The 24,393-nt window shown below is 39.3% G+C and overlaps 1 protein-coding gene across 1 annotated transcript in view; it reads right to left on the bottom strand.

The window, feature by feature from the left end:
• Positions 1-17,220: 17,220 nt before the first annotated feature.
• The window catches only part of CD48 (CD48 molecule), a 19,187-nt gene continuing 12,014 nt past the window's right edge, over positions 17,221-24,393 (bottom strand). The window contains 2 exon segments of the mRNA XM_006878177.1: positions 17,221-17,300; positions 20,053-20,316. Of these exon segments, the coding sequence (XP_006878239.1) occupies positions 17,221-17,300; positions 20,053-20,316 (344 nt within the window).

Raw genomic sequence — 24,393 nt, forward strand, 5'->3', positions numbered from 1 at the left:
TTAATGCGCTGGACTGCAAAGTCACTTTGAACTGCAAGGTAAGCAGTTCAAGCTCACCAGTCAATCCATGGAAACCCTAAACAGAGTTGCTATGGGTCCGAACTGACTCGATGACACTTAACAACAACAGCAATTGATATACAATTCATTTACCATACATTTCACCCCTTTAAAACACAAAATTTAGTTGATTTTAGTATATTCATAAAGTTGTACAATTTCCATTATTATTTAATTCCAGAACATGTTCACCCTTCCCTCAAAGAAACCCCATTCACATTAGTAGTCACTTCCTAGTTTCCTCTTCCCTCTATTTTTATTTATGGTGGAATCATATTCTATTGAATAGCAATTATATTTTGTTTATCCATTCACTAGTTCCTAGACATTTGGGTTATTTCCACATTTTGACATAGGATGCTGCTATGAACATTCATGTAAAAAATGTTCTCTTGAGTTTATACCTAGAACTGAAATTTTAGGGCCATGTGGCAACTGTGTGCTGAACTTTTTGAAAAACTGTCTGACTATTTTCAAAATGAACACACCATTTTATATTCACACCAGCGTTGTGTGAGGGTCCTGGTAGATCCACATCCTCAACAAATATATTTGATTATAGCCATTCTAATGAATGTGAAGTGGAATCTCATTGTGACTTGGGTTTGCATTTCTCTGATGGCTCCAAAGGTTGAGTATTTTTCATGTGCTTATTGCCCATTTATAAGGAGCAGTTCAAAACTACCTGCTATTCCAAGTAAGAAAGATGAGGTTTTCTGCTCCCGTAAAGATTTACAGCCTTGGAAACCCTGTATAAGGCCGTTATGAGTTGGAACCAACTCCATGGCACATAACAATAACAACAATTGGCCATTTATAAGGATCTCTGGTAGTCTAATGGTTACAAGTCAGGCTGCTAACCTCAAGGTCAGCAGTTCAAAACTACCAGCTGTTCCATGGAATAAAAATAAGGCTTTCTGCTCCCGTAAAGGTTTACAGACTTGGAAACCCTATGCAGGGTCACTATGAGTCAGAACACACTCCATGGCATACTACCACCATCACCAATGGCCATTTATAGAGCTTCTCTGGAAAAATTATTCTCTTTTGCCCATTTTCAAATGGGTTATTGTCATTTATTGTTGATTTCTAAGAATTCTATTTATGCTCTGAATACTGTATTATTTTCAGTTACATAATTTGCAGCTAGTCTTTCTAGTTGGGTTATCTTTTCACTTTCTTAATGATATTCTTTGAAGCACAAAAGCTTTTAAAGTTGATGAAGTCCAATTTATTTATTTGTTCTTTAGTTTGTGCTTTTGGTGTTATATGTAAGAAATTATTGCCCAATTCAAGGTCACAAAGATTTACATGCTTCCTCACAAGAATTTTATAGCTGTATATTTAAGTATTTTACCCATTTTGAATTAATTTTTACATATGGTATGTTGTAAGAGTACAGCTTCATTCTTTTGTATGTAAATATCTTGTTGTCCCTCAAACGTTTGTTAAAAACACTGTGCTTTCTTTCATTGAATTGTCTTGTCATCTTTGAAACTCTTAATTTTTTCCATTGATCTCTATGCCTGTCCTTATGCTGTATCTGACAGTTTTGATTGTTTGATTGTTGTTTGTAGTTAGTTTTGAAAATCAGAAAGGATAAGTCCTCTCATTCTGTTTTACTTTTTCACAATAGTTTTGCCTATTTTGATGCCCTTGCATTTCTGTATGAATTTTAGCATCAGCTGATCAATTTCTGAAGAAAAAAATATCTAGCTGGGATTTTGATAGGGATTGTATGGTTGAATTGCTAGATCAATTTGAAGAGCATTGTCATCTGTCTAAGGAACCCTGATTGTGCAGTGGTTAAAATGCTCAAATGCTAATCAAAAGGTCAGAGGTTTGAATCCACCAACTGCTCTGTGAGAGAAAGATGTGGTAATCTGCTTTTGTAAATATTTATCACTGTGGAAAAGCGATGTGGCAGTTCTACATTGTACTATAGAGTGCCTATGAATCAGAACTGACTAGAAGACAATAGGTTTGTTGTACCATTTTTCTTAGTTACCCAGTACTATCCTAATAAAAAGTAGCACACGTGGGTGGTTTTGAAGAATAGAAATGTGTTTTCTCATAGTTCCGGAGACTAGAAGTCTTAATTCAGGATGTGGCTTTGGAGGAGGTCCTTCTTGGCCTATTTCAGCTGTGGTGGATAAGTAATACAAGTTTCATCTTGGCTTTACTAGCTTAAGACCTTAAAGAGATAAATCACATCCTGATACACTTACCTTGTACCTCAATCTTCTTGACTCTGATCTTCATTTCCAACACTTCCTTACATATCCACAAACTGTACTTTGCTCATTATAATCTAGAGTTGGCCTACCTTCCGAAATATTGCACTTGTACATTCTATCTTTTGACTACAAATCCCTATCCATTGTGTCCACTCCACAAAATTTATAAACCTCATTAATATCTCTAGTCCAATGACTCATTCTCTCCAAATTCATTAGCCTACTTTTTTGGACTTGCTTTACTTTGTTACTGCAGTCAACACCTGCTGCTTTTCTCCTTGTCAAATATCTGTATCTTTTGAGAACTGAAGTTCTTCCACTCCACAGGGTGTTATTGGGGCTGTCAGTCATGTGGCCTAATGATCCCCATCATATGTGTGCACTCCTCACCCAAACTGACCAGGCAGTTCTTGTTGGGGAATTGATATGTATTGAGAGAAAGGATCAAAGTTTTTGCCTATGGGATTGTTAACTCTCAGGAATATAAAAGACTAGAGCTGCTGGAGGCTGTCCTGGTACATTTGGAGAGAACTGGGGGAGAATTAAGTCAAACAGAAGCAAGAAGAACTGAGAGATAAAGAAAGATGACATTTTTACAGTGTTATTTGAACCATGGCTCCTGCTGAGCCTGAAGCTGTTTCTCTCTCTCAGACTTTTCAGTTACTTAAGTCAATAAATCCTCTCTTATCTTTTTTCGCTTATACTAATTTATTATAATTTTATATTGCAACCTAAATTGTCATCACTTATCTACTGTGAACCTTTATTTCAGTTGTGAATGCATTTGTTTTCAAATCTCCAGAAAATGAAAAAACTGTCTTACATAAATAGAGTTTATTTGACTCACATGAGAAGTCTGAGGTAGAGCAGTCTGGATTTGATGCAGTAGCTCCACACTACCATCAGAAGCCTGTTCTTTTTGACATTTTCATTTTGGCATCTTTCGAGTGTTACGTTTATCCTCCTACTTGTTGTTTGAAGATTGCCAAACAGCTGCTAGTTCTCCAGCTCTATGACTGTGTTCTAGGCAGAAAGATGGGCAAAGTGGAAACCCGAAATTATGCAAAAGTAAACTTTTGCATATGACTCAATGGCACATATCCTCCCTAACTGCAGAGGAGTTGGAAATTAAACGTATAACTTTTACTGTCTATACTAAGGTAGGCAAAAGAAAGAAGAGTTGGACATGAACAAAACTAAGTAGATAATCTGGATTATTCATTGGCCTCTAGTACCCTATCTTACCTTTGACCTGCCATACAAATCATCAGCCCTGATCTAGTTCTATAAAATTTTCTGTATTTGAGTGAATGAATAAAAATCATAAAAAATTTTTAAATGAACTTTCTGCAAATTAGTAGTATTTTCAAAAACCAAGGTTGGTGGTTCAGGCACACCAGCTAGTCCATGAGAGAAAGATATGGCCAACTGGCTTCTGCAAAGATTTACATCCTCAGATATCATGTACAGGGTCATTATGAGTTACAGCCCACTCAATGGCACTTAACAACAACAGCAACCTCACTTAGGCAACTCAGAGTTGTTTGTTAGTTTTGTTTTGTTTTTTATTTGTGCTTGGTCAGCTTTGTCTCCTCTACCCTCCATTACTGGAAATCTTTAGCCTAATACTACCATTCCTATCTTTTTTTATTGTGGTGAAAATATAAGACATTAGCCAACACAACAACTTCCACATTTACAATTCAATTATATTGATTACATTTTTCATGTTCTATAACCATTATTCCCTTTTTTTTACTTTATGCTTTGTTGTTGTTGTTACAACTGTGTCCCTGATTCTCTATTTTCAGTTTGTAGGTATGTTTTCCTTTGAAAATGTTAGTAGGTATGTTTTGCTTTGTTATGTTGTTGTTATGTGCTGTGGAGTCAGTTCCAACTCATTGTGACTCTGCATAGGGTTACCGAGGCTGTAAATCTTTACGGGAGCAGAAAGCTTCATCTTTCTCCTGCAGAACAGCTGGTAGTTTCGAACTGCTGACCATTAGAAGCACTTACCAATGCTGTTCTCAGACTTCGGTATGGATTATACCTCAACATAAAAAAGGCATCCTGACAACTGGACCAATAAGCAATATCATGATCCATGGAGAAAAGATGGAATTTGTCAAGAAGTTCACTTTACTTGGATCCACAATCAATGCCTGTGGAAACAGCAGTCAAGAAATCAAACAGCATTTTGCATTCAGATGATCTGCTGCAAAGGACCTCTTGAAAGTAAAAAAAAGTAAAAATTTCACTTTTAGGATGCAAAATATGAACAATGACTAATCAAGACGAAAGAAGAATTGATGTTTTTGGAATCTCGTGTTGGTGAGTAATAGCGAATATATACCATGGCTTCCAGAAGAATGAACAAATCTGTCTTTGAAGAAGTACAGTAGAATACTCCTTAAAAGTGAGAATAACAAATGTTGCATACTTTTGACATGTTATCACCAGGGACCAATCCCTGGAGAAGGACATAATGCTTGATAATGTAAAGGGTCAGTTTAAAAAAAAAAAAGAGTATCTTCAATGAAAATGGTTGACACAGTGGCTGCAACAACTGGCTCAAATACAGCAATTACTGTGGACATGGTGCAGGACTGGGCAGTGCTTCATTCTCTCGTCACTGTGAGTCAGAACCATTTTATCAGCATTTAACAAAAATAGTAACATTCATGTAAACTTGATGCTTTCTAAACAAAACTGTCCCTTTCCTGCTTCTTCCCTCTTCTGGTATAACCATTAGTAATCTTGGGTTTCTGTATATTTGCTTATTTCATGCAAGTCACATCATAAAATATTTCTCCTTTTGTAATTGATATATTTGACTCAACATGTATTCGAGGTTCATCCATATCATGACATGCAACAGAACTTCATTTCTCTTTATGGCTACATAATATCCCATTGTATGTATATACCACACTAGGTATATTCATCCATCTGTTGGTGGACATTTTGGTTGTTTTCATGTTTTGGCTATTATGAAAAAGTGTTATAATGAACAGACTTCTGTTTGCACTCCTGCCTTCACTTCCTCTGGGCATATACCTAGGATTGTATTGTTGGAACATGTGATAATGCTATGTCCAACTTTTGAGGTACTGCGAAGCTGTTTTGCACAATGGTGGCACCATTTTGTATTATCACCAGCAATGAATGCCGAGGATTCTAGTTTCTCCACAACCTTGCCAACATGTTGGTTTCCATATTACCTGCTTAATTCCCTTTCTCATATTTCCTTCACTCCCAACAAACTGTAATTTCTTGCTTTGCTTAAGAAATTAAGGCCATTAAAATAAAGTGTATCAGTTTTCTACAACCTAACCTTTCCTCTTTTCTTTCAGTTTTCCTTAAAATTTAAGATCAGAACCTTTTTTTTTGGCAAATTACCGGATGTTTATTTCCCATGATAGTAATCTATCATTATCACAACACTAGTAGGTAGTTGTTGTTCTGACTAAGTGCCATCAAGTCAGTTTTGACTCACAGCCACCTCATAGTGTAGTGATTATGAGTGGGACTGCTAACCTCAAGGTCAGCAGTTCAAAACTACTAGCGGCTCTGTGGGAGAAAAATGAGGCTTTCTGCTTCCATAAAGATTTACAGCCTCAGAAACCCTATGCAGGGTCTCTATGAGTCGGAATCAACTCGACAGCACACCACTGTTGCTTGAACCACCGATCTTGCAATTCAAACAGACCTTGTAGTCCAGTGCATTAACCCACAGTGCCGTAGGAGGAACATTAGAAATATCTACAGAACGCAACTGATTGTTTTTAGAAAATTGAAAATTGATTTACTTCAATTATCCTTTTCCTTTGCTGAATCTCCCCCTCTCTTATCTTCTGTCTTTTAGTCTATGAATACACTCAGTCGTCTTTAAAAGACAAAAAGACAGAAATTCCAAAAGAACACAACCTTCTTTCTTGTGTATTATCCCTCACTTACTATATAACATCTAATTCTTCTTTCCCTACTGAGTCAAGTTTATTAAAAGAATCATCTCCAAATTCAACCTCTACTTCTACATCTTTCAATCATTTTCAATGCATTGCTCTCAAACTTCATTCCTTATCACGGAAGTGGAACTGTCCTTGCTAAATTCCCTGATGATTTCTTACATGCCAAATCTTATATTAAGCTTCTGAAGAATTTCACACTTCCTATTTTTGGAACTCTTCCCTTACTTGAATGGTTTAAAATCAGGAAAGTATGTGCTAAGGTTGCATTCTTCAGTCATATTTATTCAATCTGTATTCTGGGCAAATAATCCAAGAAACTGGATTATATGAAGAAGAACATGGTATCAGGATTGGAGGGAGACTCGTTAACAACCTGCACATGCAGATGATAAAAATTTGCTTGCTAGAACTGAAGAGGACTGATGAAGATCAAAGACTTCAGTATGAATTGCTCCACAATGTAAAGAAAACAAAAATCCTCACAACTGGATCAATGATCAAGATCATGATAAATGGAGAAAAGATTGAAGTTGTCTAAGATTTCATTTTGCTTGAATTGACAATCAACATTCATAGAAACAGCAACTAAGAAATTAAACGATGTACTGCGTTAGGCAAATGTGCTGCACAAGAGCTCTGTAAAGTGTTCAAGAGCAAAGATATCAGTTTGAGGACTAAGGTATGCCCAACCAAAGCCAACGTATTTTTAATAGCCTCATCTGCATGTGAAAGCTGGACAGTGAGTAAGGAAGACTGTAGAAGAACTGATGCATTTGAGTTACAGTATTGGAGAAGAATATTGAAAGTACCATGGACTGTCAGAAGAAACAAATTGGTGTTGGAAGAAATACAGCCAAAAGTAAGTAAGGATGGAGATATTTTGTCTCTCATACTTCAGCTATGTTACCAGGAGGGACCAGTCCCTGGAGAAGGACATCATGCTTGGTAAAGTGGAAAGTTAGTGAAAAAGAGAAAGACTTCCAATGAAATGGAATTGGCGCAGTGGCAGCAGTACTGGGCTCAAGTGTAACAACAATTGTGAGGATGGCACAGGAATCAGTAATATTTAATTCTGTTGTGTGGGGGGTCACTTTGAATCAGAATGACTCAACAGCATCTAACAACAATTTTTTGGAATCCCCCTTACTTGAATTTTGTGATACTAAGATTTTCTGAATCTACTGAAAAATCTCTATCAATTCCTTTTTTTTTTTTTTTTTTTTTTTACTTCTCTTGTATTTCCCTTCTTCTCTGCTGGTTCCCAGAGCTATGATTTTTCGCCTTCTCTTCACACTATACATACATTTCTTGATTGGTTGATCCCATCAATACATGGTTTCAGCTGTTACAAACAAATGGATTCCTATTCCATATCTCCAACTCCAATCATGTTCTTTTGTTCAGGTAAAAGAAATGGGAGTGTGTTTGCCAGGTTTAAAGAACATCATGGAAGCCTGTGTGGCTAGAGCTGAGAATAGGAGATGAGTCAGGTAACAAATGGAGTTGAAATAAGAGGAAAAGTCCCAATGAAATGAATTGGCATAGTAGCAGCAGCAGTTGTGAGGATGGCAAAGGCCCAGACAGTGTTTCATTCTGTTTCAACAGCACCTAAAAACAACTGTATATATTGTTGTTGTTTAGTACCACTGAGTAGGTTCTGACTCATAGTGACCCTACATAGTGTTTTCAAGGAGTGGCTAGTGGGTCTGAACTGCCAACCTTGCAGTTAAAACTAACCTTGCTGTCCAGTATATAAAACTTAAAATAAAAATTTAAAAAATGACAGGGTTTTGCATATTAAACAAATCTAAAAACAACTGGAGTTAATTCATCTTGATTTTGTTCTTGTTGTAAAGTGTCGTTGAGTAGGTTCCAACTCGTAGTGACCTTGTATAGGGTTTCTGAGGAGCAGCTGGTGAGTTTGAAATGCCAACCTTGTGGTTCAAACTGACGTTGCAGTTCAGCACATTAACTCCAAGCACCACATATTAAGCAATACCAGAAATCAAAAAACAACTGGAGCTAAATCATCTTGATGAGAAAACAGTGGATTTTTTCTTGATTCTTCAAGTTACTTCAAAATTTTTCATTAAAATCCTTCCCCAACCCCGCCTTATTTTGTCTTGCATATAACCAGGTGATACACTACAGAAGATACAATTTTTGCCCTTTTCGATCCTTTTTCACCTTTCACAAATACAAATGCCTCTGGCTTTGCCAAGTGCTAGTTGACATTCTCCTTTGTTCAATCACAGTTGATTTTGGAACAGGGAAAGGTAAATTGTATTCTAAAGTTGAGAATATGGATCCTCCCATTTCAGTTGAGTCTACTGACTGGTAAGGTTTGGAAGTGAATTTTCTCATTAGTTTTTCTGAATGAATGAAGCAAACCTAAGTTCGATTAGAATGGGAAATGTTTCTCCTTGATATGACTCAGATTCTGTGAAATTATAGCCTTAAAATTATTGTTTGATTCTTGAAGAACTGGTCCATTTTTCAAGAGTCACAACTCAACGTGAGAATAACTTTAACATGCAAAACTGTGGCAATGGCTTTATTAAGATGCCTTTTTAAAGAGTCCTCTCCACCAACCAAGATTTATTTTTTCTTCCAGAACACCTCTCTGCATCATCTTCCTTCCTCTTCCCAGAAGGTACCTTCACACACTTTCCTGATATAACCCTGGCTATTTTCCATCTCTGATTCCAACGGCAAACCCTCTCTGACCCTTAAAAACGGACTGACATGCTCTTGGTACTCAGAGAAAAATTGGTGCAGGTAGTAGAACCAATTCACTTCTTTTATTTACCATTTGCTGTATTTGATTCAAATAAGGGTTTTCTTCGTTAAAATTAAATTCCAGATATTCCTTATGGCTGTCTTCCATAACCTGCACAAAGGCAAAAACTGTTTTTCTCAGTGTTATATCTAGAGCAATGTTTGACTCATAGCAGCTGCTTACTAAATACACAGAACCAGTTTTGTTAACAGTCTGAATGTGGTTGATTGAGGACTAGTATCAAAGAGCTTCTTTTTCCCATTCAAAGCAGAACCGTATCAAATTTGCCTTCCATTGCATAGGATATGTGGGGTAGATCCTTCAGTTTTGCTTTTATCACTTATAGTAAATTAACAATACGTTTCAATATGTAAAACTCTCCCTTTACCTCTTCCTGCCACCCTAGGAAACTTGTCTTTGTGGTCCAAAGACCACAATAGGGAGGGAGTATGATTAACAACAACAGACAAATGATGTGGTCTTTGCCCACTTCTATTCTACCTCATTTACCTCCAGCTTCTCCAGTGATTTGAGACAGGGAGAACAAGATCAAACTATTTCTAATTTTTCTGGCCACTATTTGTTTTCTGTTTCTCTGGCTAATACAGATCTCCTATAGATGCCTTTATGTGACAGGTATCTAAACTTTGGCTCTTTTGTAAATTTTGGCTCTTATGAGTGCTTAAAGGCCTGCAAGATTGGTGAGGTTAGATCACCACTGAAAAGTTTGTTTTTTTGGATACCTCTGGTTTGGCTTCTTCCAAACCTCCTCCCACCCAGATCCCACTGATGATGCACCATGCAAACTCTTGCTGCTGGGATTTACCTACTTGGTGTTTAGAGTGGCAAGACCACTCAAGTTTGGCTGTCTTCCATTGTGCCCACTGTGAAAACGCCTACATCCTGTCATGCAAAACGGTGGTTGTACAGGCTGCTTCCCATCCTTCTTCAATTTCAACTTCATACCTTAGGAATCCTAGTGTGGCACTGTAGGATAAGCACTGGACTGCTAACCACAAGATTGACTGTTCAAACCTACTAGCCACTCCTCGGAAAGGATCACCATGAGTCAGAACCAACTTGATGACACTTAACAACTACCACCACCTTAGGAAAGATTAGCAGGCCCACTCCCCAACCAAAGCATAAGTTAGTCTTTCCTTCTTTTCATGCCTTGAATTTCTCAAGTGGTGCTCTTGGAGTTCCCTTTCATTTGGCCTTATAGAAGTAGAACAACCTCATGGGAAAGAGAGTGAAAAATTGCTGTGGGTAGTAGAACCAATTCACTTACCTTTATTAAGTCCTGAAGGTTGTACTGCCCCCTACTTCTTTGCAGCTCCCTTTAGATTCTGAGGTCTCTTTGTCTGAACTCTTAATCTGAAGCATTAAGAAAAGTTTCATCCGGCAAGCAATCAAGTCCCTTTAGGACAAGCCCTCCTCCAAGACTGAAACTCAAAGGGAACTAATGAACAGGCATGTAAGCTTGCTGGTGACCACATTGGTCTACTGGTGAGTGGAAGAGAGGGGAAGGCAGCAATGAAGAAATAGACTGAGTTCAATCACATTCCATAGACTCCTGTTGACCTAGAGATGAGAGAAAGAAGAAGGTCTGGTTGGTCCAACATGTGGTGAGACCTAGAGACTCCTAAACCCAAGGACAAGCACATAGCCACGGAGGGCTACGGCTGTGTGAAGCATCCAGCTGATATGAAGTGAGGGGAGACACACAAGACACACAAGAACATCCAAACTTGCAGATAGTACCCATTTTCCCTGGTTGGATAATCAGAACTCTACTAGAGGAAGATTAGAAAACAATTTTTGATAAAGGAAATGAGGGTAAATTGCTACAATTTGATGAACTTGACCTATACTCATGGATGTAGTAGCTCAAAATACCAACAGAGAGGGAAGGAGTCTTCACATCAAGTATCAATTCTATCCTCTCCATATAGGGTAGATAGGGATGGGCAACTTAGACTTTGGCTACCTAAAATGAGGGGGCAATAAAGGCATGAAGTGACTGGCTTACAAGTTTTCAAGAGGAGTTTAGTTTCAAAGTGTGCAGGGGAAGGTAGAGTCCCCACTAAATAGTTTTCATCTTGTTTAACGGGTCTGGTGAAAAAAGATGGGGATATAAGATTCTTACAATTCAATAGTGAGTAATTGTTGTCATAACTAATTGTGACTGTAACAACTGTAAAGGTAGAAATTTTGTAACAAAAATGGGGTAGTAGTTAATCTTACAGTGCAGAAATAGAGGACTCTAGGACTACCAAGTGGAATTCGGGACCCTATTCATAGAAGCAGCAGCACCAGAGGTGGAGACAGAGATGAGGATGTGGAGAGAAGGAGCAGCAGAGGACTCTAGACTCATGGAAAGAGAGGGACTGAATGCTGATGGCCAGAAGACAGGCTTGCAGAATGTGCCCTTTCATTGTTTAAATTATTATATATTCCTGAGTGTTTGTGTATATCTTCCCACCCCACCCCCAACAAAAAAAGAAAAGCAGAGGGAATGGAAGCAAATATTTCACAGAGAAGATTGTAAGCATTGCAATGAAACAATGGTCTAAAGCTGATGTTCTCCTATGTAAACTATCACTCAGTTCACAATAATTTTTTTTTTTTAAAGACAAATATACTCATGGACCTCACCAGGTGGAATACACAGAAATCAAATTGACTGCACATGGTGGAAAAGCTCCATATCATCAGCCAAAACAAGGCCAGCAGCAGATTGTGGAACAGACCATTAATTGCTCCTATGCAAATTAAGTCCTCCTCATTTTAAGCAAGCAAGGTTGTATGATCTGCATATGGGAGGTTGTTAATGAGTCTTCCTCCAAACTTAATGCCATGTTTGTTTGTTTGTTTTATTTGATATGAGCCAGCTTCTGAGAGTATTTGCTCAGCATGCAGATTGGACAAGTATGGTGAAAAAATAAAACCCTGGCTCACACCTTCCCTAATTTTAAACCATTCAGAGTTCCCTTGTTCTGTTTGAACAACTGCCTCTTGGTCTATGTACAGATTTCTTGTGAGCACAGTTAAGTGTTCCAGAATACTCATTTTCCATAATGTGGTCCATAGCTTGTCATGATCCACACAATCAAAAGCCTTTGCATTAGTCAATAAAGCACAGGGAAAGAAAGAAAGTCTCATCCAGAATCCTTTTACAAAAGAACTGTTAACAGAATAAGCCAATTTGTTTGTTTTGGTGTCTGTTCCTTAAGGAGCTTCTGTCCAGGCAGGCCTCCTGAGTACAGATCTCAGTGTGCTGGAAAAGCACATGTTGAGGATACCATATTCCTTTTTCACTGAGGAAGAAGCAAGCAAACCAAAACACCTCCTATCTGTGCACATCTTCATAGGCGATGAAACATCACAACAATACACAGCAACATGGTGAGGATTGGGTATAAAGCAGGAGTAATGAGACAAATGTATCAGAAGGATGGAGTGGAACAGAGGAACAGCAAGATGATGGGAATAGAAAATGAAGCTGAGAGAAATTTGGAAGCGGAAGATATAGTGCAGAAAGGAAGAAAGGCTGATACTAAGTGAGAGGGAGAGGACTGAGCAAAGGGCTTGGGCTTGCCAGTTGGAGCACAGGGGGATGGGCAGAGCTGCTGATGAAAAAGAATGAGTCTGTGGTTACTATTTACCTGCCGGTGCAGGTGGCTCTGGTTTAAATCTGCCCCCTCCCCCACCATGCTATCTTTTGAAGAGGTTAACATGGGGTTGGGGAAAACGTGGTGAACACAACCTCTCCAGGTGTAGGGGCTACCACTTTAACAAGTGCCCTAGAATGTAGCCCAAGGGCACTGGAGGCGGGTCATTCCATTATTTTTGCTTACAAAGTCAGGATGAGGATGGAATGCTTTCTAAAGCTAATTTAATCTCAGCAAGAGTTGTTTAGAATTAATTCAGACAAAGAAGCCATTAAAGTCCAAATCTCTAAGGAAGAATTTTGGTAAAAATTCCTCTTCTAACACTCAACCCCATTCTTTAAAGGAGAGCAATCATACAGAGCTTGATACAGAGCCTTGGTCAAGAGTGGCCTCAGTCAATATCAGCAGCTCTCATGAAGCAGTTTTTAGCATAGAGACTTAGCAGTAAGCACTGGTCGGCACTCAGTAAATATTAATGTTGTTGTTGTTAAGTGCCGTCGAGTCAGTTCCAATCCATAGCGACCCTGTACAGGGTTTCCGAGGGTGTAAATCTTTATGGGAGTTGAAAGCCTCATCTTTCTCCCGCGGAGCAGCTGGTAGTTTCCAACCATTGGCCTTAAGGTTCGCAGCCCGATTCGTAACCCCTACGCTACCAGAGCTCCTAAATATTAATAGTGACTGAATATTTATGACTAACTCAAGTCATATTTTAACAGGCTTCTCAGGAATTTTTCTGGAAAGTTAAAGTTTGAGAAGCCATTATCTAATCCTAGATCTTAAGTTTTGCTTAAACAGGCTTCAGTGGAGCTAAAGGGAGAAGTGTTGCAGAGTTCTCCAGAACTGGCGGAATGAGAGACTGAAACAATTTATATACTAAGACTTAAGGACACATGAGGATGTGTATGATAAGAATTTCCCTAGCGTGCCAAGGTGTCCTCTTTGCATACAGACAAAAGGCTTGAGTTCACAAAATTTACATCTCTAAATTTTGATGCATAGGAAAATATGAGAGACAGGGAAGCATTTGAGAATCAGGCTTTGTCCTCATGCTGAATTTTCCAGAGAAGGGAGTTGTTTAAACATAGAATACCAGGTGCCCTTGAGACAAGTCCTGCTTCATGGGTGCAATCTATGCAGGATCTGCATTAGGAGAAACACGGCACTTGTTTAATACTCTGCAGTCATCATCTTGAAATTCTTAATAATTTAAACTTTCAACTTGTGTTTTGTAAGTCAAGTCTGTTGGGATAACACAGCATATACAAGATCAGAGAAAACATGTGCAGTATGTTATATGGTGTAATAGTGCCCACTGTTCCTTATCACTTCATTCACATATAGTATTCATGATGCCCCAGAAGCACCAAATTCCAATGAACCCATGTTATGGGAGAACTCAGTAAGCCTTCAAGTAAACACAAGGTCAGCATGTTATAGAAACCACCATCTTCCACTGAATGTTGGTAGAAAGTGGGTGCATTAAAAAGTAAAATAAAAATAGTTGAGTTAGCTTTGTGAAGTGTTTAACCTGGGTTGTTGTTGTTAAGTGCCATTGAGTCAGTTGTGACTCGTAGCAACCCTGTAAAGGGTTTCCAAGGAGCAGCTGGTGAGCTTGAACTGCTGACCTTGCAGTTCAAACAGCTTTGCAGTCTGGCACATTAACCCCACAGTGCCATACCAGGACACCTTAACCTGGGTAGTAAGAATAAAATATATATGCATATGTGTTGTTAGTGGTGTTAAGTGCCATTGAGTTGGTTCAGACTCATAGTGACACTGTATAGGGTTTCCAAGGAGTGGCTGGTGAGTTTGAATCACCAACCTGTGGTTCAAGCCAACCTTTGCAGTCCAGCGTTATCTTATAGCACCATACCAGGACTTCACATATATGTGTGTTGTTGTTATGTGCTGTCGAGTTGGTTCCAACCCATAGTGACCCTGTATAGAGTTTAGAGTTTCCAATGAGTAGCTGGTGAGTTTGAACCACCAACCTTGTGGTTCAAACCAACATTGCAGTCCAGTATATTAACCCACAGCACCACACCAGGACTCCACATATGTGTATACAAGCTATGAAACATTAATTGAGCAATTTAAATGATTCCATATGTGAATTAAATGTTTTATATTGTATTTCAAATAGATACGTCACAATATATTTATAAATGACAAAACTCATTATTTACATTTTTCATTACCTAGACTGACATTAAATGGCACATGGAAAACACCCTTTGAAAGGAGAAAGACTGCATAGGAAAGGAATATTTTAGTAGCTTCAATGGCATTTTTTTCCTGCTTTTTGCACAAGGGCCCTACATTTTCATTTTGCACAAATTATGTATTTGGTGCTGCCTGCAATCCGGGCTGTCGTGGTCTTCCCTGCTAAGGTATGATTTGCTTCTGATTTCCAAGTAACTAGAACCGATAGAACTAATGCGATGTCTGCAGAGGTATTCCTGTTCCATAACAACCAAGGAACATGACTATAGGTGAGGTTCATTGTTGTTGTTAAGTGCTGTTGAGTCGATTCGGACCCATAGCGACCCTGTAATAGTGTTTCCAAGGAGCTAGAGCTACCAACCTTGAGTTTCAAAGTGACTTTGCAGTCCAGCACATTAACCCACAGAGCCACACCAAGACTCCATATGTGATGTAAATGGTCATTCTTTCCTTCATACTGTTTCCAGCAATGTCCTTTCATTCTACTCATGCATGTAGGTGGGTGTGCATGCATGTGCTTCCTAGCTTTCCTAGGTTCACTGATGGGTCAATAGAACCAGACTTAAGGCAGATGCAGCAACTTCTGTAGGCACAAATTCTTGGTGTATGGGGTCTTGTATCCCCAACGTCTTGTCCCACCAAGAAAAGGGAAGAGGATTGCTTACAGAAAGCAGGTCTGGACAGTCATATTGGAGGATGGAGGCTGATCAGAGGTGAGGTTAGAATGGAAGTGCAGGCTGAGCTGAGGAAGGGGTGGGTATTTTAGGGAGCCCAAACTATCCTATGGTAACAGACAAAACTCAAATTTTCCTGCCATGTGTTTCCAGGCAGCGGCCCTCCAAGTGATATTTCCGATCCAGGGGCCTTGAGTTTTTTGTTTCATTTTTCAGAGTTCCTCACTTCTGGCCACGTCAAATCTACTTACATTCTATTGACCAGAAAAGTCACATGGCTCCGGGTAGATGAAAGGAGAACTGGGAAAAGGAGTTTTTCTAGTATCCCAGGAGAAAAATTGTAGTGTTGGGTAAATACACAGCATTATCTATTTATTACAAAAGAGATCAAAGAAGGTGAAGGGCTCGAGGGATGTGGGGAAGATTGGTCTGGTTTAAGGAGAAAGTGGTCAATAGTGGGACTGTTTTTTTTTGGGGGGGGTGCAAATTTTTTACTAGGCCTTTCAGTCCCTAGCCCAAGGGGACACTTAAAAGAGGGGACTTAAAACTCAAATTCTAGGTGCAATATCAGGGGAGAATCTCCCTACCTACAAATAATAAACATGTCAATGTGATGGTCCATTGGCTCCTATGACACAACTAGGACTTGGAAAGCTTTCCACTCAGAAACAATGGTGAAAAGAGGAGGAGGGGAAACTCAGATTTCCTGAAAGAGCTGGGAGGGACCCTTCTTATGTGGTAACATGCATGCTCAATTCTGGAATAGTAACCCTGAACCCATATTCCAGGAACCCTAAATGAGAGTCTTCCTCTGAGGGGCTGGAAGAGGCTAAAAACTATTTTTTTTAAAGGCCAGAGCTTAATCAAAGACCAAGGGAGCTTGAGAGAGCTAGAAGCCCAAGAGGCTTAGCGTGGATGTTGGCGCAAGGGTTAGAGATAATACAAATTAACTCCACAGCTTTTCTGACACACAGGGGTCTTTAATCCCAGGATTTTCCCCCTTTGAGTCCCAATTTTCCACTTTGCCCAGGCTGATGAGCAGACACTGTCTAACAAATTTAGGGCAACTCCAGGAATCCACTTGGATGAATATTATATCAAACATTTACTTAAACAACTCAGAAAATTCCTGCATGTTATGGCCATTCTCGTGGGAAGAGTACATGTGTATCTTTAGGTGTCAATAAACAACTAGGAGATATTAAATAAAATACTAACAAAAAACAGACAAACCATTGCTATCGAATTAATTTAGACTAATAGTGTGCCTACAGGACAGGGCAGAACTGTCCCAAAGGCTTTCCAAGGATATAAATCTTTATGGAAACAGACTGCCACCTCTTCCTATTATGAAATGGCTGGTGGGTTCAAAACCCCAAACTTTCAGTTAACAGCCAAGTACTGTAAGTATTGTACCACCAAGACTCCTAAAATAACAGTAGTTAAAATAAAGTTAATTTAAAAACCATCATGGATTCTTCAATAACACGCATTCCCCACCCATATAGCTCCTGTGCTGGTTAAGAGATCTTGTGCATGGTTGCTGATGAAGCAAGGCTTTTTGGGCCTTGAAGTTTCATTCTTGGGTTAGAAGAACTCTTCTCAGAGAAATAGGAGGCCAAGAATGGTAGGTACCATGACTGATAAGCAAGTTGCCATCCAAGATACTCCAGAGGATCGGGCTGAAAGAACAAGAAAACATCAAATTCTTTTTTCATTTTTTTTTTTCAATTTGGTGATTTGATGACAAGTTTGACATCCTATGTGTACATACACATAACTGAATACATAGTTTTAGATGGTTGAGATCATACAGTAGGGATTTGTGCTTTTTTTCACACATCATGAATATTTACCAATTCAAAATCCCAAAGCCATGTGTATTAAGAAAACATAAAATTCTTGATTAATGTGCTGGCCGGGGGCAGGGAGGAGGTTATGGAAGACGGGGGCCTGGGAGGTCCTACACTAGACAAATGAACTTCCCCCTTGGATCTAGTTCCAGTGTGCTTGAGAAAATCATCACAAATGTAAAATACAAAGAGTGCAGAAATCCCTTAAATACCATTACCTTTGTGGGACTTGCAAGATTACTTTGGTTTATCTGTGATCCTGGGAAATAATCCCTTTTCTTCACTGGACAGCAGTGAGGCAGGGAAGAGCTTCAGGTATAGACAAAGTACCATAGTATGCTACTTTGGGTTAGCTGGCTTTAGGGAAGGAAGGATTCCTTCTTCCTGATTCTCTAACCCTCTAACCATCTGCACCAACTAGGAGGAAAGAGGGAATAGGAAAGAATGGTTAAAAGGGAGGAAGGAAGACAGGAAAGAAGGAAGGAAGGGGGGGGAGGAAGAATAAAAGAATAAAGGAAGGGGATAAAGAATGGAGGCAGAGAGAGGAGGAGAGATAGAAAGAAAGAAATGTAAAAAGAGAAAGAAGGAAGAAAGGAAATGAGGGAGAAAGAAGAGGGAAGGAAGAAAGAAAGGGAGGACAAAAGAAAATGAAAAAGAGAATGAATGACATGGAGGAGCAGATAAGGATTTTTTTCTAGGATGACTTGAGGTGGCTAAAAAGTGACAAAATAAGTTGAGCCTTTCAAACAAGTGGGTATATTATTACTTTCATCCTTTCTGAGGAGAGCAGCCACAGCCCATTTTATAAGTAACAGGATTTGCACCTTTTCCCTTTTGTGGACTTCAGGATGTGGCATTGATATGAAGGTGCTGTGGAAACCCTTCAGCTAAATTATGGTCTTGTGGTCAGACACCAAAATTAACTGTCACATTGGGTCTGTAGTAACATATTAGGAGAGATCAGAAGTAGCATGACCAATTAGTTGATAATAGCAAAGAAGAGTACAGGTTCCAATGTCCAGGTGTGGACGCAGAGGTAAAGAAATAAACATAGGTGGGAAGAGTATACTGGGCCATGGAAAATCTGAAAAGAACAATATCCCCAGAGGTCTGATCCCTGAGGACTAGACATGGCAGGGACTGGAAGACAAATGAAGGCTTCCCAGGTATGAGTTGTCTTGGAAGACTTTGTACACCAGGGCTCAATGATATGACTTCAGAACTGTGAGTGGTGGTATAGGACCTGAAATGCTGGAGATACTGACCCAGATTTATTAAGGGGAAGGGGTCTCCCAAAGCACCTGGAGTCCTGGTGTGGTGCTTTGGGTTAATGCGCCAGGCTGCAAAGCCATTTGAACGGCAAGATAGGCTGTTCAAGCTCACCAGCTGCTCCTCAGAAACCCTATACAGGGTCGCCATGGATTGGAACCGACTCGACAGCACTTAACAACAACAAAAGCACCTAGTGTCTATAGAGTTCAAGAAACTGAGCCTGGTTTAGTTACCATTTACTGGGAACTTGTTAAATGATAAATACTCCTCTGTGTAGGATACGTGGATTGTATCATTAAATCTTCCTTAGAATCCCATAAGTTATTAATTTTTATTTTGTCTTTTACTTAAGAAGACATGGAGTAGAGAAGTTATGTAACTTGTCTATCAAATGACGGCACAGACACTAAAACCCATGATCTTAGCTACCACATTATTGCACCCAAACCAACCCTACTGCCACCAAGTTCATTCGGAATCACAGCAACTCTTCCAAGGATATCAATGTTTACAGGAGCAGAAAGCCTCATCATGGAGCAGCAGCTGGTGGGTTTGAATTGCTGGCCTGTGCTTAGCAGTTCAATGCTTATCCTACAGTACCACCAGGGCTCCTTCATTAGAGCACAGTGCAGGCATAATCTAGAGCAAGGAATGGTACTCAAGTGAATGAATCCTCCCAAGAGACACAGAGGAATCTGAACAATGAACCCACAGCTTGACCTAAACTTTTTTGAGAGTAGAAACCTATGTAGAAACTTATCCTTTACTCTAGGATATGGCTTTCACCCCTGTTCACTAGTCCTGCCCATGCTCATCTACTTAGATTTAGACTGTCCTCCAGGAAAGTACAAAAGGAGTTAGGGAGGTTCCTTGTGCGCCCCCAACAGGAAGCAGAGAGTCATGAAGAAGAGACCTCTACAGAGGGAGCCAGTGAGGCTTCAAACAGTGAGAGCTACTCCCTTAGAGATGAAGTTAAGTTACTCTGACCTGCTCAAAATGTTTGAGCTGTCCTCCTGAGCTCTGACCTAACAGGCCATTTGTTCTTTCTCTCTATGGTCACCCTGATGGTTCATAGTATGCTATAATTATCCTGACCTCATAGCTCTGATGCAAACTGTCCTTTGCAGATGGGGACACAGATATGGGATGAGGTAAGCTTACTAAGAGGTAGTAGCAGAACTGGAAATAGTCTCCCAAGTCTCCCAAGCACTGAGGCTGAGTAGGATCTCCACACACTTCTTTATTCAGGAGAAAACTCGTTACCCTGTGGCCATCTCATTTCCCCAGATCCCTCAGGGATAGTTCTTACCCAGAGTACAGGGTGGAGTGAAAAATACTGTGTCGTTCTTGCTGCTTACATCATTGCTGACTTGGCAGGTATAAAACGTGGAGTGATTTTCTGGTGTGGTGGTGATTTCAAGCATACTTTTCTGAAGCTTCGGTGGAAAGGGTCCTGAATCTCTATACCAGATGTAGTTTGCAGTCTTGTCCGCGATTTCACACGATAGACGCATGTGACATTTATCCTCTTCAATTTTCACCTCAAATTTTATGACAAACTTGGGTACAGGATCTGAAGATGGGAAGAATGTTGTAAGATGAAACAATCAAATTATGAATTTATAAGGTTTTTAATCTCACCAGAATTAAGATGGGAAAGTACAAAGGGAGTTAGGGAGGTTCCTTGTGCGTCCCCAACAGGAAGCAGAGAGTCATGAAGAAAAAACTTCTACAGAGGGAGCCAGTGAGGCTTCAAACAGCAAGAGCTACTACTCCCTTGGAGATGAAGTTAAGTTGACTCCAAGAGGGGGAGTCAGAGTCCATTACATGCACCCAACCAAAAAAAAAAAAAAAAAATGAGTTATGATCATATGTGAGCCAGAGAAAGTAGCAGACGTTTTGCCCAGAGATCTGCTGGAGCCAGACTTGATATCCTAACTGTCTGAGTTGCTCAAAGTCCTTCTCTATCAACAATTCACAACTGGCACCTTGGACCTTCTGTCTTTCAAGAGTTCTTTGGTTCAACCTCTCAAGCTCAGATTCAGACAGAGTCCTGGGGTAAGAGGTGTTGACCTCACATTGCAAAGTCCTATGTATAACTATTGGTTGGGGTGCCGTCCTCCTGGATTCTAGCAGAGCTACAGGAAAGAATCACACATTAACCCTTGCACATGTTAACAGTGACATACAGTGTTGGGCTTGTCTGTTTACTTTGGTATCCCCATCTCTTGCACAGTGCATGCCACAAACCAGGTATTTTATAAGTATCTGATGAAAAGATAGATGGATTAGTGAAACAATGATGTGATAGAATGCACAGACTGCTAACTTTGGAGACCAGTCTAGGTTCATAATATGACTGTAGTGAAGTGACTTGAGGCAAGGTGGGTAAACCTTTTGAACTTCCTTTTCCTTCATTTGTAAAATGACCCTTTAGTATTTCACAATGTTGTTGTTGTTGTTGTTGTTGTTATGTGCAATGTTAGTGAGATAAAATGACAAAACTTGCAGTGATTTTCTGGCTTATGGGTGATTTCAAGCATAGTTTTCTGGAACTTCTGTGAAAAGATCCCTGAGTCCCATACCAGGTGTGGTTACAGGCTGTTTCCAGGGTTTCCCATAGTAGTTCCACATGACATGAAGAGCTTTTTTTTTTTTCCCAAAAAATACAAGTGTTTATACATATCAGCGATCACATTCTTATCACTACAAGAAGACCAGGATTATGACAAGTTCCATACATATCAGAACAGTTAGGTACAGTTGGTATGTAATGTCAGTTAGTCAAATGTTTGCCTTAGTATATCATTTATAGTACATCTTTCTAAGCATAAAAACATTAAAGAAACACTTTCAGATACACTAAAATATCTTTAACATAGTAGAGTAATAATAAAAATAATGTTTTGATGTGCACTGCAAAGTAATGTCCGTTTGTAATTATGAACCACTGCGTAGATCTCAAACTTTTAATATACTAGGATTTACAGGGATTGATCAGTAACTTTGGGTTGTTATGGTAACTATGGGACTGCCTACATGTTGTTCTTCTGTTAGGTTGGATGAGAGTAATCTCAGCAACTGGTTTTTCCTTGGCTAGGACTTGGTTTACCTGATATCCTCCAGGGTTTCTCCATATGTTGTTGCTATTGTTAGCTGCCATTGAATCAGTCCTAACTCCTGGCAACCCCATGAACAATAGTAGAAAAAGCTACCTGGTCCTGCACCATCCCTATGATCTGTGACAGATCAGTTTCACTGTGATCCACTGGATTGTTCTTGTCTGAGTGTCAGAAGTATATCATCAGGCCTTTCTTCTTAGTCCATCTTAGTCTGGAAGCTCCACTGACAACTATTCAGCATCATAGCAACATGCAGGCCATCACTAACAGACAAGCAATAGTTACACATGAAGGCCATTGGTCAAAAACCTGAAGAATCAGTGTGACTTAGACTCCATAGGTTCAATGTGGCAAAGAATTTATCAAATTTGAGCTTGCCTCCAGATGATAAAATGGGTGGCAGAGCTATTAAAACCCTACCAATCTTGCCTCTTGAGCTCTATTTCTCAAACTGTTCTGTTTCCTTTGTGTGTTTAATTGAGTAACTTGGATATAGCCTTTCATCATTTCCTGTGTTCTAACCTCATTTTTTATAATACTTCCTCAACTCCCACAATGGACATGACACTGAGCACATTTGTCGAGTCATTTGATGTTATCTAGCTCCAAGAGTTATCACAAGACCCCAAGCTGAGTTGAAGAGTTTCCTTACCAGGATTCATTCTCTGGGTCCTACCATCATGAAGACTGCTGAAGCAAGATTGACTTATGAATTTTTAAACATTCTAAATTTTTTGTTGTTGTTGTCATTGTTAAGAATATGCACAGCAGAACATGCACTGACACAACTCTATGTGTATAAATCAATGACATAGATTACATTCTTCAAGTTCTGCAACCACGCTCACTCTCCCATTTTGAGTTCTTCCTCCTCCATTAACATAAACTCACTGACACCTAAGTTTTCTATCTAATCTTTTGAGGTGCTGTTGTCAATTTGATCTGATCTTGATAGTTCTTTTGAAGAGCACAAAGCTCAAGGCAAGCATTCTTTCTAATTAAACTGCTTTTAGGTTAAGGAAGACTTCATGGGATATTTCAAGGTTTAAAGATGACCTTAGGACAATATTTCAGGGGTCCATCCAGGATCCATAGTTCCAGAAATTCTGGATTCCATGAGAATTTAAAATTCTATGAATTTTTCCTTTTGATCAGGATTCTCCTGTGGAATCTTAGATAAAAACATTTGGTAACAGTAGACAGGCACCATCTAGCTCTTTAAGTTTCAGGGCTAAGAAGGCAGTTGATCATGGAGGCATTTAGCCAGGCATTCCATTTCCTCTTCCTGACACTCCTTCTTTCTCTATTGCTCCTGACAAAAAGAGACCAATTGTTGTAGCTTGGACAGCCTCCTTTGGAAAACCTTTAAGACCCCAGGCGCTACTCAAAGAACTAGGAGGCAGAATAGAAGTAATATTAGACTAATTAACTGGACTATCCCGGGAAACATTGACCCTAAACCTCCAAACCAAAGAACCAAATCCAGTAATGCATTTGATTATCTACAAGCAGGGCTCAGTGGCTACTCTTGTTATTGCTATAAATATATCTTTCACATAACTTCTGCTAACTCACTTTTTAGAGTGTACAACTCACTGACAGCAATTCAATTAGTCAGTTGTACAATATTTACCCTTAATCAATGTGATCTTTCCATCACTGTAACAAAAGCTCAGTACTCCATAAACAATAATCATCCCCATATACCCCCAGCTCTGCCACTTTTTCAGTCTATCATGCCCATGGCATTTGACTAATAAATTTTAGTCTTTATATAGTTTCCTTTTCTTAACTATTTGTAAAAGTATTGTTGTTGTTACATACCATCGAGTTGGTTCTGACCCATAGTAACCCTGCATAGGATTTCCAAGGAGCAGCTGGTGAGTTTGAACTGCAGACCTTGAGGTTCAAGCTGACCTTGAAGTACTCTGCATTATCCCAAAGTGCCACACCAGGACTTTTTGTATAAATGAGGTCATACAATGTTTGTCCTTTTGTGAATCACTTATTTCATTCAGCATAATGTCTTCAAGTTCCATCCATACTGTTGCATGTACCAAGATTTCATTTCTCCTACTGGCTGAGGAGTATTCCATTGTATGTAGGAACCACATTTTGTTTATCCAGTCATCTATTTATGAACATTTAGGTTGCTTCCAATATTTAGGTTGACTATGCTGAATAGGGCTGCAATGAACGTTAGCATCTATCTAACTACTTATTTATACTGTTTTCCACAACAACTGTACCATTTAGTATTTCAACCACAGTATATAAGGGTTCCAAGTTGCCCACATCTTCACCAACATTTATTGTTTTCTGGATTTGGGTTTTTTCCCTTGTTGTTTGTTTTGTATTATTTTTGTTTTTGTCATGGCTCTATGTTGTATTTCTCCTTTTGTGACTGACTGATTTCATTCAGCATAATGTCTTCAAGGTTCATCCATGTTATGCAGTGGCATAATATTCTATTGTGTGTATGTACCAAAGTTTGTTTATCCATTCTTCCATAGATGGGCACTTAGGCT

The sequence above is a fragment of the Chrysochloris asiatica genome, unplaced genomic scaffold, assembly GCF_000296735.1.
Source record: "Chrysochloris asiatica unplaced genomic scaffold, ChrAsi1.0 scaffold00042, whole genome shotgun sequence".
Classification (NCBI taxonomy): domain Eukaryota; kingdom Metazoa; phylum Chordata; class Mammalia; order Afrosoricida; family Chrysochloridae; genus Chrysochloris; species Chrysochloris asiatica.